We start from the raw sequence: 13,355 nt of genomic DNA, 5'->3' as shown, positions 1-13,355 counted from the left end.
GATGTCTCTCCTGACATGATTGAAGTCATCCTCCAAAAAATCTGATCTGCTGAATTAAAATTCCTGCCTGGAGCAGTGGATACCTGGGTGGGCTGTGTCGTGCTGACACAGGGTCTGCCCTGGAGAAGGGGATTGGGGACAGTGGGAGGGCTGCAGTAATGTACCCCCTGTTTACAGAGTGACCAAATTATCCTTTGTCTCCTAAAAAGGGAGAAAAGCCCAGAAATTTCTCTCCTCAATTAGGTGAAAAGACACCTCATAGGACCTCGGGGGCTTCACCTCAAACTTAAGAATAGCCAATTGGACAGGAGCTAATAAGTCCTGCCTAAGCAATTTACTAGAAAAAGAAGAGAAAAAAGGAACTAATTGCTTTTGTGAGATGTTTTACCAGGAGCAAGAAACTCTTGTCCTGGCTCAGTTTTTCTCAGTAAAGAGCTTAGTTATTTTGCCTTTTATTAAAACTTTCCTGTTTCCAACGCTTCCAACACAGAAGCCATCCTGCTGATTTTATGACATCCGAGGTGGCTGAGCTATCTCAGGTGTGACATAGATCTCCAAGGGCTCGTAGGACCTGGCTTGAGGAGGCCCCATATCACAGCACATGGAACTGGGATGTGCCATGCTCAGGCTCTGCTGTCTGGCCCTTCTCCCCAGTGTGAGAATCTGCATCCAGTTCTGGGGTCCCAGCACAGGAAGGATGTGGAACTGCTGGAATGAGTCCAGAGGAGCCCATGGAGCTGCTCCAGGGCTGGAGCCCCCTTGCTCTGGAGCCAGGCTGGCAGAGCTGGGGGTGTTCACCTGGAGAGGCTCCAGGGAGAGCTCAGAGCCCCTTGCAGGGCCTAAAGGGGCTCCCGGAGAGCTGCAGACTTTGGACTAGGGATGGAGGGACAGGAAAAGGGGAAATGGCTTTCCACTGCCAGAGAGCAGGGATAGATGGGATATTGGGAAGGAATTGTTCCCTGTGAGGGTGGGCAGGCCCTGGCACAGGGTGCCCAGAGCAGCTGTGGCTGCCCCATCCCTGGAAGTGTCCAAGGCTGGACAGGGCTTGGAACAGCCTGATCAGTGAAAGGTCACTGCCCATGGCAGGGGTGGGATGAGATGAGCTTTAAGGTCCCTTCCAACCCCAACAATTCTGTGACTCCAGCATTCTGTGGATGCTTCTCTCTGGCAAAGCTAGAAGCTGGTTGTCCTCATCTCCTGCCATCCTTGCAGGCTGGTGCCATCACACGTTTCTGTAGTCAGTTATTTATCTCCCAGACATGTCCAGAAGGAACAAAAAGCAGAAGCTGTATTGCTTCATGGCTAGCAGAGAACTTAGGATTAATCTAAATTTGTTTGGAAAATTGGAGTCAAATTCTCTGGCAATAATATATCATTTGGAAACAACCACTGTAGGACAAATGGTATGTTGCTGTGATATAAGTGGTGATGTGGTTTGTCCCTTGTGTCTCTAAAAGGTCACTTTTTGTTCAGAGTTTATATCCTCCCACATGCCTCTCTTCAGAAAAAACCCATGTTTGGAAAGTCATTGTTAGTTTTGTGCTCTTGGACATGGACTTCCCCTATGAAAAGTAACATTATGTGGCATAAGCTGCTCCATTGTTTGGTGTGTCAAGTTGTTGAATCCTTAAGCTGCAAAACTCCTTCTGGCAGGAATTTCCCACCTGCTCTGGTTAATTTACACCTCTTTGCTTATTGTAGGGAACCAAAAGAAAGATGGAGACAGACTTTTTACAAGAGCATGTAGTGACAGGACAAGGTGAAACAGCTTCCCACTGTCAGAGGAGAGGTTTAGATCAGGTCTTGTAAGAAATTCTCCCCTGTGAGGGTGGGGAGCCCCTGGCACAGGTGCCCAGAGCAGCTGTGGCTGCCCCTGGATCCCTGGCAGTGCCCAAGGCCAGGCTGGATGGGGCTTGTGGAATAGTGGGAGGTGACCCTGCCATGGCAGGAGTAGAACAGGATGGGCTTTGAGGTCCCTTCAAAGGTCCCTTCCCAGGCCATTGTGGTTCTGTAGTAGGTACCTACCAGGTACCCAGTGCTAGCTGGGTTTGAGTGGCTGTTTTACCATATTTGTTAACTTTTCATTGATCTTAGATTTCATCCTTGGCAGAGGACATGACCCTCTGCAACACAGCGTGCTGCTGCTGAGGGCTGGTCAGAAATGGGCTGGGGCACAGTTAGGTGACAGTGTGCTGAAGTTACAGATTTGCCTGGCCAGTGGCACTGGGACATTGTTGTCTGCCAGCCACTCACTTCCACAGCTGAGCTGGCAGACAGGTTTTACAGCCATGGGTACAGAGAATCTGATCAATGCAGATAAAGAGCAGAATGCATCATGACTATTGTGAGAGCCCTGAGATTTTTATTTCTCTATGTCATATTTTGGAAAGTCCCTTAGCTTGAAATAGCTGTTTCCATCTGGTTCTTGTACTGCTGTTTGCTTTCTCAGCTTCTCTGGCATGGCCTGTTCATAGCTGTGCAAATTGTTGTGTTCCTCCTTGTAAGAAACCTGGGTGGGTAGAGGGAACCTGTCAGGAAACACTTGCTGAGTGCAACTGCCAGACAGCTTCCCCTGGGAAATAATATGTTCCAACACTACTTTATGCCTTAATGGTTAGAACTGGATGAAATCAATTGATTTTTTGCATGAGCAGTGCTCAAACTGGACTTGTGAGTGGACAGAGCAAAGCATCTCCCTGGATTTGCTGAAGCCTGTCCAGAGAAGGGCAACAGAGCTGGAGCAGAGTCTGGAGCCCAGTTCTGATGAGGAGCAGCTGAGGGAGGTGGAGAGGCTCAGCCTGGAGAGAAGGAGGCTCAGGGGGGCCCTTCTGGCTCTGCACAGCTCCTGACAGGAGGGGCAGCCAAGGGGAGTTGGGCTCTGCTCCCAGGAAACAGGACAGAGGGAATGGCCTCAAGCTGAGACAGGGGAAGTTCAGGTTGGTAATTAGGAAAAATTTCTTCCTGAAAGGTCTGGTCAGGCCCTGGCACAGCTGCCCAGGGCAGTGGTGGGGTCACCATCCCTGGGAGTGTTCAAAAGATGTGTGGATGTGGCACTTTGGGCATGGGTTAGTGGTGAACATGGCAGTGGTGGGGGAACAGTTGGGCTCATTGGTTTTTCCAACAGTCCTTGGTCCTGTGATTCTCTGATTTTATTGTGATGCTTTTTTCGAATGAACCTTGGTACTGAGCTCAGGAGGAGCCAGGTTTTGGGTGGACATGAAGCAACCTCTCCATAGCCACAAGGCCAATCTCTGGTGTACAGACCTGGCCAGGATTATGACATGACAATGGGCAGTGCTGGGGTTGCCTCAGGGGTTGTGCCCATGGCTACGTCTACAGCCTGAATGGAATCCTGTCTGTGATCTTAGAAGCATTTATATTTTGCAAAGCTGACACATCTGTCCCCTTCAAAGGCAGAAATCTGGTGGTTTGTTGTTTCTGGTTATTGACACTGTGGCCACCCATTTCTGTAACCTCTCACCATCAGCCTGTGCCAGGGCAGGGTCAGGCTGGGTATCAGGGAAGGTTCTTCCCCAGAGGGTGCTGGCACTGCCCAGGCTCCCCAGGGAATGGGCACAGCCCTGAGGCTGCCAGAGCTCCAGGAGGGTTTGGGCAGCACTGCCAGGGATGCCCAGGGTGGGATTGTTGGGGGTCTGTGCAGGGCAGGGGTTGGACTGCATGGTCCCTGTGGGTCACTTCAGACTCAGGATATTCTGGGATTCTCTGAAATACAGCTTAATGACACATCAGAGGGGGAATGTGAACATCTGTGGGCTCTCTCAGAAGCATTTCTGCCTTTCATACTCTCTAACTGTGGGTTTGTCTGCCCCCTCCAGGCCCTGTCTCAGGTTGTGCAGATGTAGATTGGTTTACTGGGCTTGTCCTGAGCTTGATCTTCAAATAATGATGAACTCAAGACAGTGAAACATCTCCCTCTCTGCAGCCTTTGTTTTAGATCCAGTTCTCCCCTCTGCATTAGGGATGTCCCCAGAGGGGTCAGTGAACAGCCCAGCTTCTCATCCTGCTCTGCCTGCTGGATTTGAGTGTCTAAGACACCTTTTATTTCAAAAACTCAACTTTGCTCCACAGAACTGCTGGAAGATGTTTCTCCTGCATGCAGAATGGGGCACTTGCAGGTCCTAAAATGATGTTTCCCTGCTGAGAATGCTGCTTTTTGAACTGTCTTTACCCTCTCTCTTTATTACCTCTATTTATAAGAAAGGAAAAAGAAAAAAACTCTGAAATTTTATATTTAAAATGTGCTATTCTCAGCCCCCACTATTTGATCTGCATGTGCTGCTCAGTGCTAATCCAGGTGTGCCTAATGCATGGTGCTTCCAGCTTTTTTGTGATAAATTTTGAGATGGGAATAAAAAGTGGGAGAAGAATGATGCTGTAGATGCAGTTATGGACTCTCAGCTGCTGTGTGTGCCTGTAGGACAGGAAGACCCTTTCCTTCCTCTCCCTATTGGCACCCTGGCAGATCTGCTCCTGGGAACCCTGGCCTGGGCCCTGCAGATGGAAGTGTTCCCTCCTCCAGTCCAGATTCCATTTATGGAAAACTCCAGCAGAGCCTGCACATCCCATTTACAGAGCAGCTTCTGCCTGACCATGTTGCTTTGCTCCAGTCCTACAGCCCAGCATAACCCTGAGTGCTTCTGCAGTGCTAAATAAACCCTGCAAGCTCTGTTTGACCCTGGTGCAGCTTGAGGTTGATTTAAAAGTCATTTATTTACAGTAGCATTTATATATCATGTACAGTTGTTGTGTAGCAGTAGCAGTAGTAATAATAATAATATTAATAATTTGAATTATTAAATCTTGAGATACAAAGTTCCATTAAATAAGCTAAATCAAATGCCCAGAAGTACAAATTGTAGACTAGAGTAAAAGTCATGTTTTAATAACTTATTTTAAAGGTGATATGTGTTGGCCTTGTTAGTGCTAAAGGAATTCATATATGTGTGTTTATACATCTATATACAGACAGTTCCTCTGCTCTTCTGTACACACAGTTCCTTGGCTATACTTGCTGTATAGCACATTCATTTCTGTAATCCAGCAGCTCGTCAGCTGCCCATGACTATACCCCAGGAATAAAAATCTGTATTTTGGAGCCAGTTTTAGTTCTCTCACTGTTCAAAGACATACTTGGTCAAAATTACCTACTCAGGTTCCCCAGTGTCATGAGAATGTGACTGTTAATAAGCAATGCAGAGGGGAAGAGTGGAGCTGAGTTACATCTTTTAGGTTGAAAAAGACCAATTAAACACAAAAAACAACCAACCAACCAATGCCATCAACCCCTGAGCTGGACTCCAGTCCTTCTCCAGCTCTGTAAGTGTCTCAATAACCAAAACAGAAAAGCCTTGTCAGGAAAAAACCACAAACACCACCCAGAACGCAGAATAGCTGAGAAGACTTGTGATATTTTCCACACTTAATGACATTGTGATTTTCTGGGTTCTGTGGTCACTTTTGAAGATTGGCTTTTGGTCCCATCCCCTGGGACAAGTGACTGTGCTGCCAATTCCAAATTCACTCATTATGCACCAGCATGAGCAGTTTCTCTCCAGAGCAAGCAGAATTTGTTTGCACAGAATGGGATGGGTGCAGTGAATAAAGAGGTGAGAGCAGGAGGCTTAACAAGGCTCAGCCTTTCCTTCCAATGAGCTCCTTTCCATGGGAGTGGAGGAGGAGTGGATGGATGGATGGATGGATGGGGATGGGATGGGATGGGATGGGATGGGATGGGATAGGTTAGAGACATTTTCCTGCAAGATCCCCTTATGGAAAGAGCAGTGACTGATTCCTGGTGCAATGGCCCCCTGGGTGTAACCCCTTCTCTGGCTGTGCAGCCCTGAGTGCTAAACCAGAGCTGTTCCTGGCTGTTGGAGCCACCCTCGGGCTGGTCATGGCTCATCCTTTGCAGATTCCAGCTCTTGGTCTGCTCTGGGTGTAGTGGGAGAGAAGTGTGAGGTGAGGAGGTTCCTGTTCCAGGACAGAGGTAGGGACAAGGGGGACACAAAGGATGGCTGCTGGTTTGGGCTGAAGGAAGCACTAATATAGGACACCCTGAGATGATGCCAATCACAGGATCATTCATCTTTGCCCACTGTTGCAAAGGGGAGGTGCAGGATTGTGGCACTATGGATTTCAGTTTTGTGGGCCACTCCAGTGATATAAAAGCAGTGGGAAATCAAATTCTGACTCTGTTCTCTAGAACCCATGAGGGTAGTTCGATGGTAAATGGGTTTTTATGTTTAAACTGAGTTTCCTGCACAGATTGCCCAGAGAAGCTGTGGCTGCCTCATCCCTCGAAGTGCCCAAGGTCAGGCTGGAGCAATCTGGTGGAAGGTGACCCTGACCATGTCAGGGCTTGGAACAAGATGAGCTTTAAGGTCCTTTCCCACCCAAACCATTCCAAGGTTCTCTTTTTTTTCTGGATATTTTACAAAACTGCTTTATACCTAGAAACATTATTTTCTGGACATATAATGACTTTGTAGCCTGACTCTTGGAAACAACTGCCAGATTATTTTGTTCCATTTCTCCAGAGAAGTGGCATGAGAATAAATGCAGTGTTACAGTTGATTTAGGTACTGCATAAAATTACAGATTTCAGTGATTCCCTGGACCAGCACATGACTCCACAGACAAACAGCACATTCTGCTCCTGCAGTGGGAAACCCAGAAGGGGAGGACTGGGAAGATTTGTTCACTTGAAGAGCAAACAGCTGAACTCTGTAGAAGGAGGTGCCAGCAGGTGTCAGGAGTGGCATGAAGCAATTATGGAGGGTCTCTGCTTCTCAAAGAAGAGTGAGCAAAGTGGGCCCAGTGATGGGCTGGGGGGGCTGAAGGAAAGGAGGCTCAGGGGAACCTTGTGGCTCTGCACAGCTCCTGACAGGAGGGGCAGCCAGGTGGGGGTCGGGCTCTGCTCCCAGGGAACAGGAGGAGAGGGAACAGCATCAAGTTGTGCCAGAGGAGGTTCAGGTTGCACACTGGGGAAAATTTCTTCTCTGAAGGAGTGGTCAGGCCCTGGCACAGACTGCCAAGGGCAATGGTAGAATCAGCATTCCTGGAAATGTTCAAAATATGTGTGGATGTGGCACTTGGGGGCATGGTTTAGTGGTAAACATGGCAGTGAATGGGGAATGGTTGGACTCAAAGATCTTTTCCAGCCTCAGTGATTCTGTGACAGGTTCAAAGGACAGCATGAATCCTGCTGCCTGCCTCTCCCTGTTCTGCCCCTCCAGCTGGGTTGTAGCTCACAGGCAGCTGTGCTGCCCCATGTTCTTGTATCACAGGAGGGGCTCACAGCAGGGGCTGTGAGAGCCCAGCCTCAAAGGCTCAGGACCTCAGTGCCATCAACCTGCTGCTAGCCCTGAGGCCAGCTGGGGAGGAAGGGACTGAATCCTCCCAGCCTGCAGATCAGGGTCCAAGGGGCCTGTTGGGAGTAGTGCCCAGAGGAGTGCCCAGTGGTACCCAGAGGAGCCCAGAGGAGCTCAGTGGTACCGAGTGCTCAGTGGTACCCACAGTGCTCAGTGGTACCCAGAGTGCCCAGTGGTACCCAGAGGAGCCCAGTGGTACCCAGAGAAGCCCAGAGGTACCCAGAGGAGCCCAGTGGTACCCAGAGGAGCCCAGTGGTACCCAGAGTGCCCAGAGGTACCCAGAGGAGCTCAGTGGTACCCACAGTGCCCAGAGGTACCCACAGTGCCCAGTGGTACTCAGAGTGCTCAGTGGTACCCACAGTGCCCTGTGGTACCCAGAGTGCCCAGTGGTACCCAGAGTGCTCAGTGGTACCCAGAGGAGCCCTGGTTGGCCAAGGACAAGATGGTGCCAGGGACCTTCCCCCTGCTCAGTGGTCACAGGGTTGTGTGTTGGGGGTCCCTGGCTGTGATTGATTTAGCAGATGTAGGCAGGGAGGCCCTGGGGGGAGGTCACAGTGCTGAGAATGTCCTGGAGCTGTGTGGGCCCAGTTTGTGTTTTCTGCCCCAGCTGAGCCCTGTGTAGCTGGAGACACCACTGTGCTCCCTGGGATGTGCCTGCATCTGGAGATAGAGGAGGTTTGGCTGCAGATGAAAGAGCTCAGCTGGATGGGAAGGAATTCAGTCAGGTATGTGGTAAACCTGGTGTGAAAAATGACAGCTAGGACTTTCAGGAGATAGTTTTGGGATAATTTGTTCCAAAAATACCAAGTACTCTCATTCTTCAAGTTGTGTTAGAGTTCTGCTCTCCCAAGAGGGCTTCTCCTCCTCTGCTCTCAGGGAATGTGCTGTGGGCTTGCATCATCCCTGAACATCACTGCAGCTCTGGCTTCAACTCCCAGATTTGTTTCCCATTTTTATCTGCTGCAGGTTGGAATGTTGCAGCGCTGCTGACATTTGTTTTACCAGCATCATGTTCTGTAGGTGAAGATTTTCCACACAGATAAAAAGGGGGTGTGTATTTTCCTCTCAAATATTCAGCTCAGGGTTTCATCCTATTTCTGCTACATCATTTTCCTGAATATGAATTCTCCTGGCTAACTAATTTTAAAAATGGAGTACAAACACAGGCATCATCACCAGAGGAAGGGAGAGGACACGCATCTGAATGCAAAAGGAAGTAACAGAATCTGCTGAGCTGGAAGGGACCCACAAGGATCATCCAGTCCAGCCCCTGCCCTGCACAGACACCCCAACAATCCCACCCTGGGCATCCCTGGCAGCGCTGCCCAAACACTCCTGGAGCTCTGGCAGCCTCGGGGCTGTGCCCATTCCCTGGGGAGCCTGGGCAGTGCCAGCACCCTCTGGGGAAGAACCTGACCAATTTTTGGGTGAAGGTGTATGAATATGTGATCATAGCCAAGGCCACAACTCTAACTATGGGCAAACACTCTTTCCTATGAATATAGCAAAGACACAATGCTGTAGTATAGTTGTGCTGCTGTAGTCCAAGGTGAGAAGAAACTTTAAGGTTATTTTGCCCAGAAATAGGCCAGAGCATGAGGTCAGCATTCAGACAGCCTCGGGGGATTGTGTGCAGTGGTTGTGGAAATGCTCATGGAAGATGATTTTTGTGCATGTCTTTCTGAAAGTTGTATAAATATTCCTTATAAAGTATACAGCAGCACATGGACCAGCCTGGTACTGACTGAGGAATCTCCTGAACAGACAGGAACAGTCAGATCTAAACAATGACCTTGAACATGACAGAGCTGAGGCTGTGAGGAATAGCAGCACTGTGAAGGAGAGTCATGTTTCATAATTCCACTGGGGACTCCTTGCAAGTAAACTGTACAAACCAGCAGGAAGAAACCCCTAAATCAGGCATTTGTTGGAATAATGCTGAAACCTGGTGTGTTTTGCCATATTGCATCTCTTGCTGCTCTCTGTGTCCTGGCTAATCAAGCCTCTTCTTCTCTCTGAATTGAGTTACTGTCCACCAAGCTGTATTAATCAGTCTGTGTGAGATCTACACTGGGTCACTAAGTAATTAGTGTGGAATGGCTTAGGGTGTGTTTTGTATTTGGGCTGTGAGTTCTGTACCAGAATGTTGATTTTGGAGCTTTCCTGCCCCTCCTCAGCAGAAACGTGACTGTGGAGGGATGGGAGGGTGGTTTATTTGGGACTGTATGGGAGGGGAAGCCAAACACTGCAATTGAGAGCTGTGTAGCTCCACCTTGGTGATTAAGCTGGGCTTTGTCAGCCCTGGAGCTGGGATTGGGACACTCCAGTGCACCTCCAGCCAGTTTGCCCAGTTTCGCTTACACTGTTTTGAAACTCCAGAAACTGAGACTGGTGTGAAAGGATCACCCTGTGTGCAGGGGCTATAAATATGCCTCTGAAGCATCTGAATTTCCTCGTTGTACAGCAGAGTTGGGCTCCAGCTACAGGGAGGGGTGTGTGATGAGTGCAGCAGATGCAGGCTGGAAAGATGCAGGTCCTGCCCCAGCCCTCTGGAGTAGCAGGGTGCCTCTCACTGCCTGCTCGTGCGTCTGGACTTCATTTTCTTACCTTGAAAGGGGAATGCAGAGATATTACCAGGCAGAATTAGACCTCTCCTAACCCCTTTTCCCCTTTCCTGCAGTCCGTGGATGATTAGTCCCCTCCCTCCTTGTGAAGAGGTACAGAGAAACCTGATATCACTGTGACTTTCTTAGAGCAGGAAAATCTGGCAGCCCCCCTCCTGCTCTCCCTGGTTACACAGTGATGCTGCTTTGCCCCTGAAAAGTGGAGATGCTGGATGGCAGGAGGAATTACTGTAGCTGCTATTCCAAGTCCCTTCCCCAGCTCTGTGCCAATTAAATTCCTCAGGTGCCAAGCAGGGTGCAGAAAGGAGCAAGATTTCAGAGCAATGCAGAATGGGATAATACTCTTAAAATACTTTAATATAGATACTATTCTGCACTTCACAGAATAGTTTGAATGGGAAAAGACCTTAAAGCTCATCTCACTCCACTCCACTGCTGTGGTAGGGACCCCTTGCACTATGCCAGGTTGCTCCAAGCCCCTTCCAGCCTGGCCTTGGTAGGAAATGTTTAATATTAAGCAGATGTGAAGCTGGAGCAGGACAGACACTGCTGATGCAGTGGCAGGACAGGCACCTGCTCTCAGTGACCCTGCCTTGACAGGGGGGTTGGACTGGATGATCTCCAGAGGTGCCTCCCAACCCCAGCCATTCTGTGGCTCTCTGTGGTTCTGTGAGCTGGTTTGAGGCATTTTTCAAGCAAACATCCCATGGGCCCATTGCAATGGGACACACGCCCACCTTCACAGGGAGCCATCTCACCCCTTCCAGTGAGCTTGGGCAGAGCTGGGCAGAGAGAGGGGAGTCTGGGAGAGCACATGCTCCCCACACCCTCTGTGCTTTCACCCGAGCTCCTCTCCTTCCTCCTTGAAAGGCTCCCTTGAACCAGGGAGCTCTGCCGCCCTTGCATAGCTCAAACAGGCTTGTGAGCAAACAACAGAAATCTTGTTGTGCTGTCCAAGTGTGTCCTCCCTTTCATGGCATGAGCTGCTCCGTGGCCTTTAAATCATCTCCCTTTGTTGCAGCCACACACAACTTCTGGAATTTAGCCTCAGCAAAATGCTGTCAGCTCACCTCCAGCATCCCACTCACAGCCCACCAGGCCTCAGAAGCTCGAGAGGGATTTTCTCTTCTCTTCTCTCCCTTTCCATTTTTTTTCATTTTTTTTTCCTGCCCAAATCCCAAAACCAATCCCAAACCCAATTTGGCAGCCCAAATCCCAAGCTGAAAGTGAATCGCTGCTGCTGGCTGCCCTCCAGCATTCCTCTTGGAGCGAGTCAGGATCTGGAATGTCAGAATGTCAGGAGGCAGCGGCGGGAGGGAAGGGACGGGAGAAGCCTGTGCGTGGGTAAGGGCGCCGGAGGGGGGAGGAGGAGGAGGAGGAGAAGGAGGATGGAACAAAACCCAACTTCAGCTGGACTGCCCCTTTCCAAACCAGCGTTTGTTCCTGATTTATGCTTTTGTGTTTCACTTAAAACGTGCGGCTCCATGCAGCAGGGGCAGAGCTTGCGGCCGCGCTCCGGAGTAAATCGGGGTTTGCTTTTCCTTTCCTTTTTTTAGCTTTTTTTGGCAAAAGCTTCGTGTGTAGATATACCCAGCCAGTTTCAGCTCTCTCCTTGAGCCGGGAGTTTGTGCCTCCTGCACTTCTGGGGAGAGGTTGATCCCCCTGGGCCCGAGGCAGGGGAAATGTCCTTTTGCGGAGAAGCCGGGACGGGGCCCAGGCAGTGAGGCTGGCACAGAGCAGCGCCCGGCACTGGAGCACAGCGAGTCCTTGACACCTTCTCTGCTTCTGCTCGGACAAGAAACTTGGTGGAGCCTCAGGTCTTCCTGCCGCAGATTAATGCCTAAAATTATACACCCTAAACAGGAGGGTTTAATTACCAGAGCTGTGAATAGTTTAATTAGTTTGTTCTGACCTTGGAAGAAGGACCTGCCCAGCACCGTAGAGCGACAGGAGAGCACGCCTGGTGTTGCAGCTCAGAGCCTGCGAGGCCATGTCGTCCCTGTACAGCAGGAGTAAGGATTACACTCGCAGCAGGAAGGCTCAGTCAGACTCTCCCCCGTCCTCTCCTTCCCCGATCGCAAAGACTCTCAGAGTAAGCAGCTTTTTCCTTTCTGTATTCCCTGCTCAGCACATGCTCTGGGCACAGCCCAGTGCTGGTGGTTTGTTGTCTTACCCTTGGAGACCTGTGCCTGTGGTTTCCTTTGGAAAGAGGATGGTTTAAATGAAACTTTGGATGGTGCCTCTGCAGCAACAGGTTTAAAGCAGCTGCCAGAGTCCCTGTACTGGGGTTAGCTGTGTTATCTGTGGAGGGAATTGCTGGGATGGTAGTTTCCACCTATCCTGGAACGTGGCTCACCTGGTAGGCTGTTGCTGGATGAAAACCTCCCTGGTAAAAACGAGGCAGAACCTGACCAGCTTGTTAAACTGCACTTTTTCCATAAACACTTTGATATCGCTGGTGAAACAAGGTTTATGTTCAGCTTTCACCCCTGGGGCTGAGCTGGCCAGTGCTGTAGTTTAGTAATTTCAACACCACAAAAAAATTGAGTAAGACCACCTGTAGCAGGAGGCAAGTCAAGGTAGTTACCTGTACTCCCCAAACCAGAGCTGTGTCCTCCTCTCCCAGGGTGTTGGAAAGTGGGGAATGCTTCCCAGCAATGCTGCTGCTAACTCCTGTCATGGGAGAAGCTGTCACAAACCCTCTGGGTCTGTATCATTGTGCAGGCAGCCTCTTCACCATCAAGAAATATTATCATGCTGGAGTCAAAGCCTGGAGGAATTAGTTTTTAACAGCCAGGCTAATTTTAGACGGGAGCATTAAATTAATTCCAGCACTGGTATTTGCTCAAATCAGATATGCATTGCCTGCTCTGTTGGAAGGGACAGATCTTGGTCTGGAAAAAGTATTGCCCAAAATATTTGATTTCTAACCCACTGCTGTGGCATTAATGGAAGCAGTTCCTCACCTAGGGAACTTCAGCCTCGAGGCTTCTGTGGCCGCTGGTTGCCCTGGGCTGTTAACTGTAACCAGGAGCAGGTGGTTTCTTCCTTCTGCAGCTGGAGTGGCTTTGGGATGGTTCAGGTCATCTAAAACTCTCCCCCGTGGGCTTGGATGGGCTTCCCTCATCAGTTTAAGCTCTGTGCTTACCACTCCTCCCTAAAGGGCTGCACTGCTGATCACCAGCCTGGTAACAGGTGGGGAACCATCCCAGTGTGCTGGAAGTGGTTTCATTTCTTTCAAACCCCAAGTTTTTAAGGGTCAGGCATGTTCAGACTGACTCATTTCTCCCTCTTATGCATCTGGGCATGTGAGTGAGTGACAAACATCTCACAAGAGCCC

At 49.8% G+C, this 13,355-nt stretch overlaps 1 protein-coding gene across 4 annotated transcripts in view; it reads left to right on the top strand.

The window, feature by feature from the left end:
* The window catches only part of PPP1R12B (protein phosphatase 1 regulatory subunit 12B), a 137,547-nt gene that overhangs the window by 91,882 nt on the left and 32,310 nt on the right, over positions 1-13,355 (top strand). Inside the window, exon 1 of one of the 4 annotated variants that reach the window (XM_064733341.1) lies at positions 11,534-12,107. The exons of the other annotated variants lie outside the window; for them this stretch is intronic. Coding sequence (XP_064589411.1) covers positions 12,006-12,107 — 102 coding nt within the window. The 5' untranslated portion in view covers positions 11,534-12,005. Of the gene's footprint in view, positions 1-11,533; positions 12,108-13,355 lie in introns of those variants that run through there. 4 annotated transcript variants of the gene reach the window in all.

This window comes from Zonotrichia leucophrys, chromosome 26, assembly GCF_028769735.1.
Source record: "Zonotrichia leucophrys gambelii isolate GWCS_2022_RI chromosome 26, RI_Zleu_2.0, whole genome shotgun sequence".
Classification (NCBI taxonomy): Eukaryota; Metazoa; Chordata; class Aves; order Passeriformes; family Passerellidae; genus Zonotrichia; species Zonotrichia leucophrys.
This window is presented reverse-complemented; position numbering and strand designations above follow the sequence as displayed.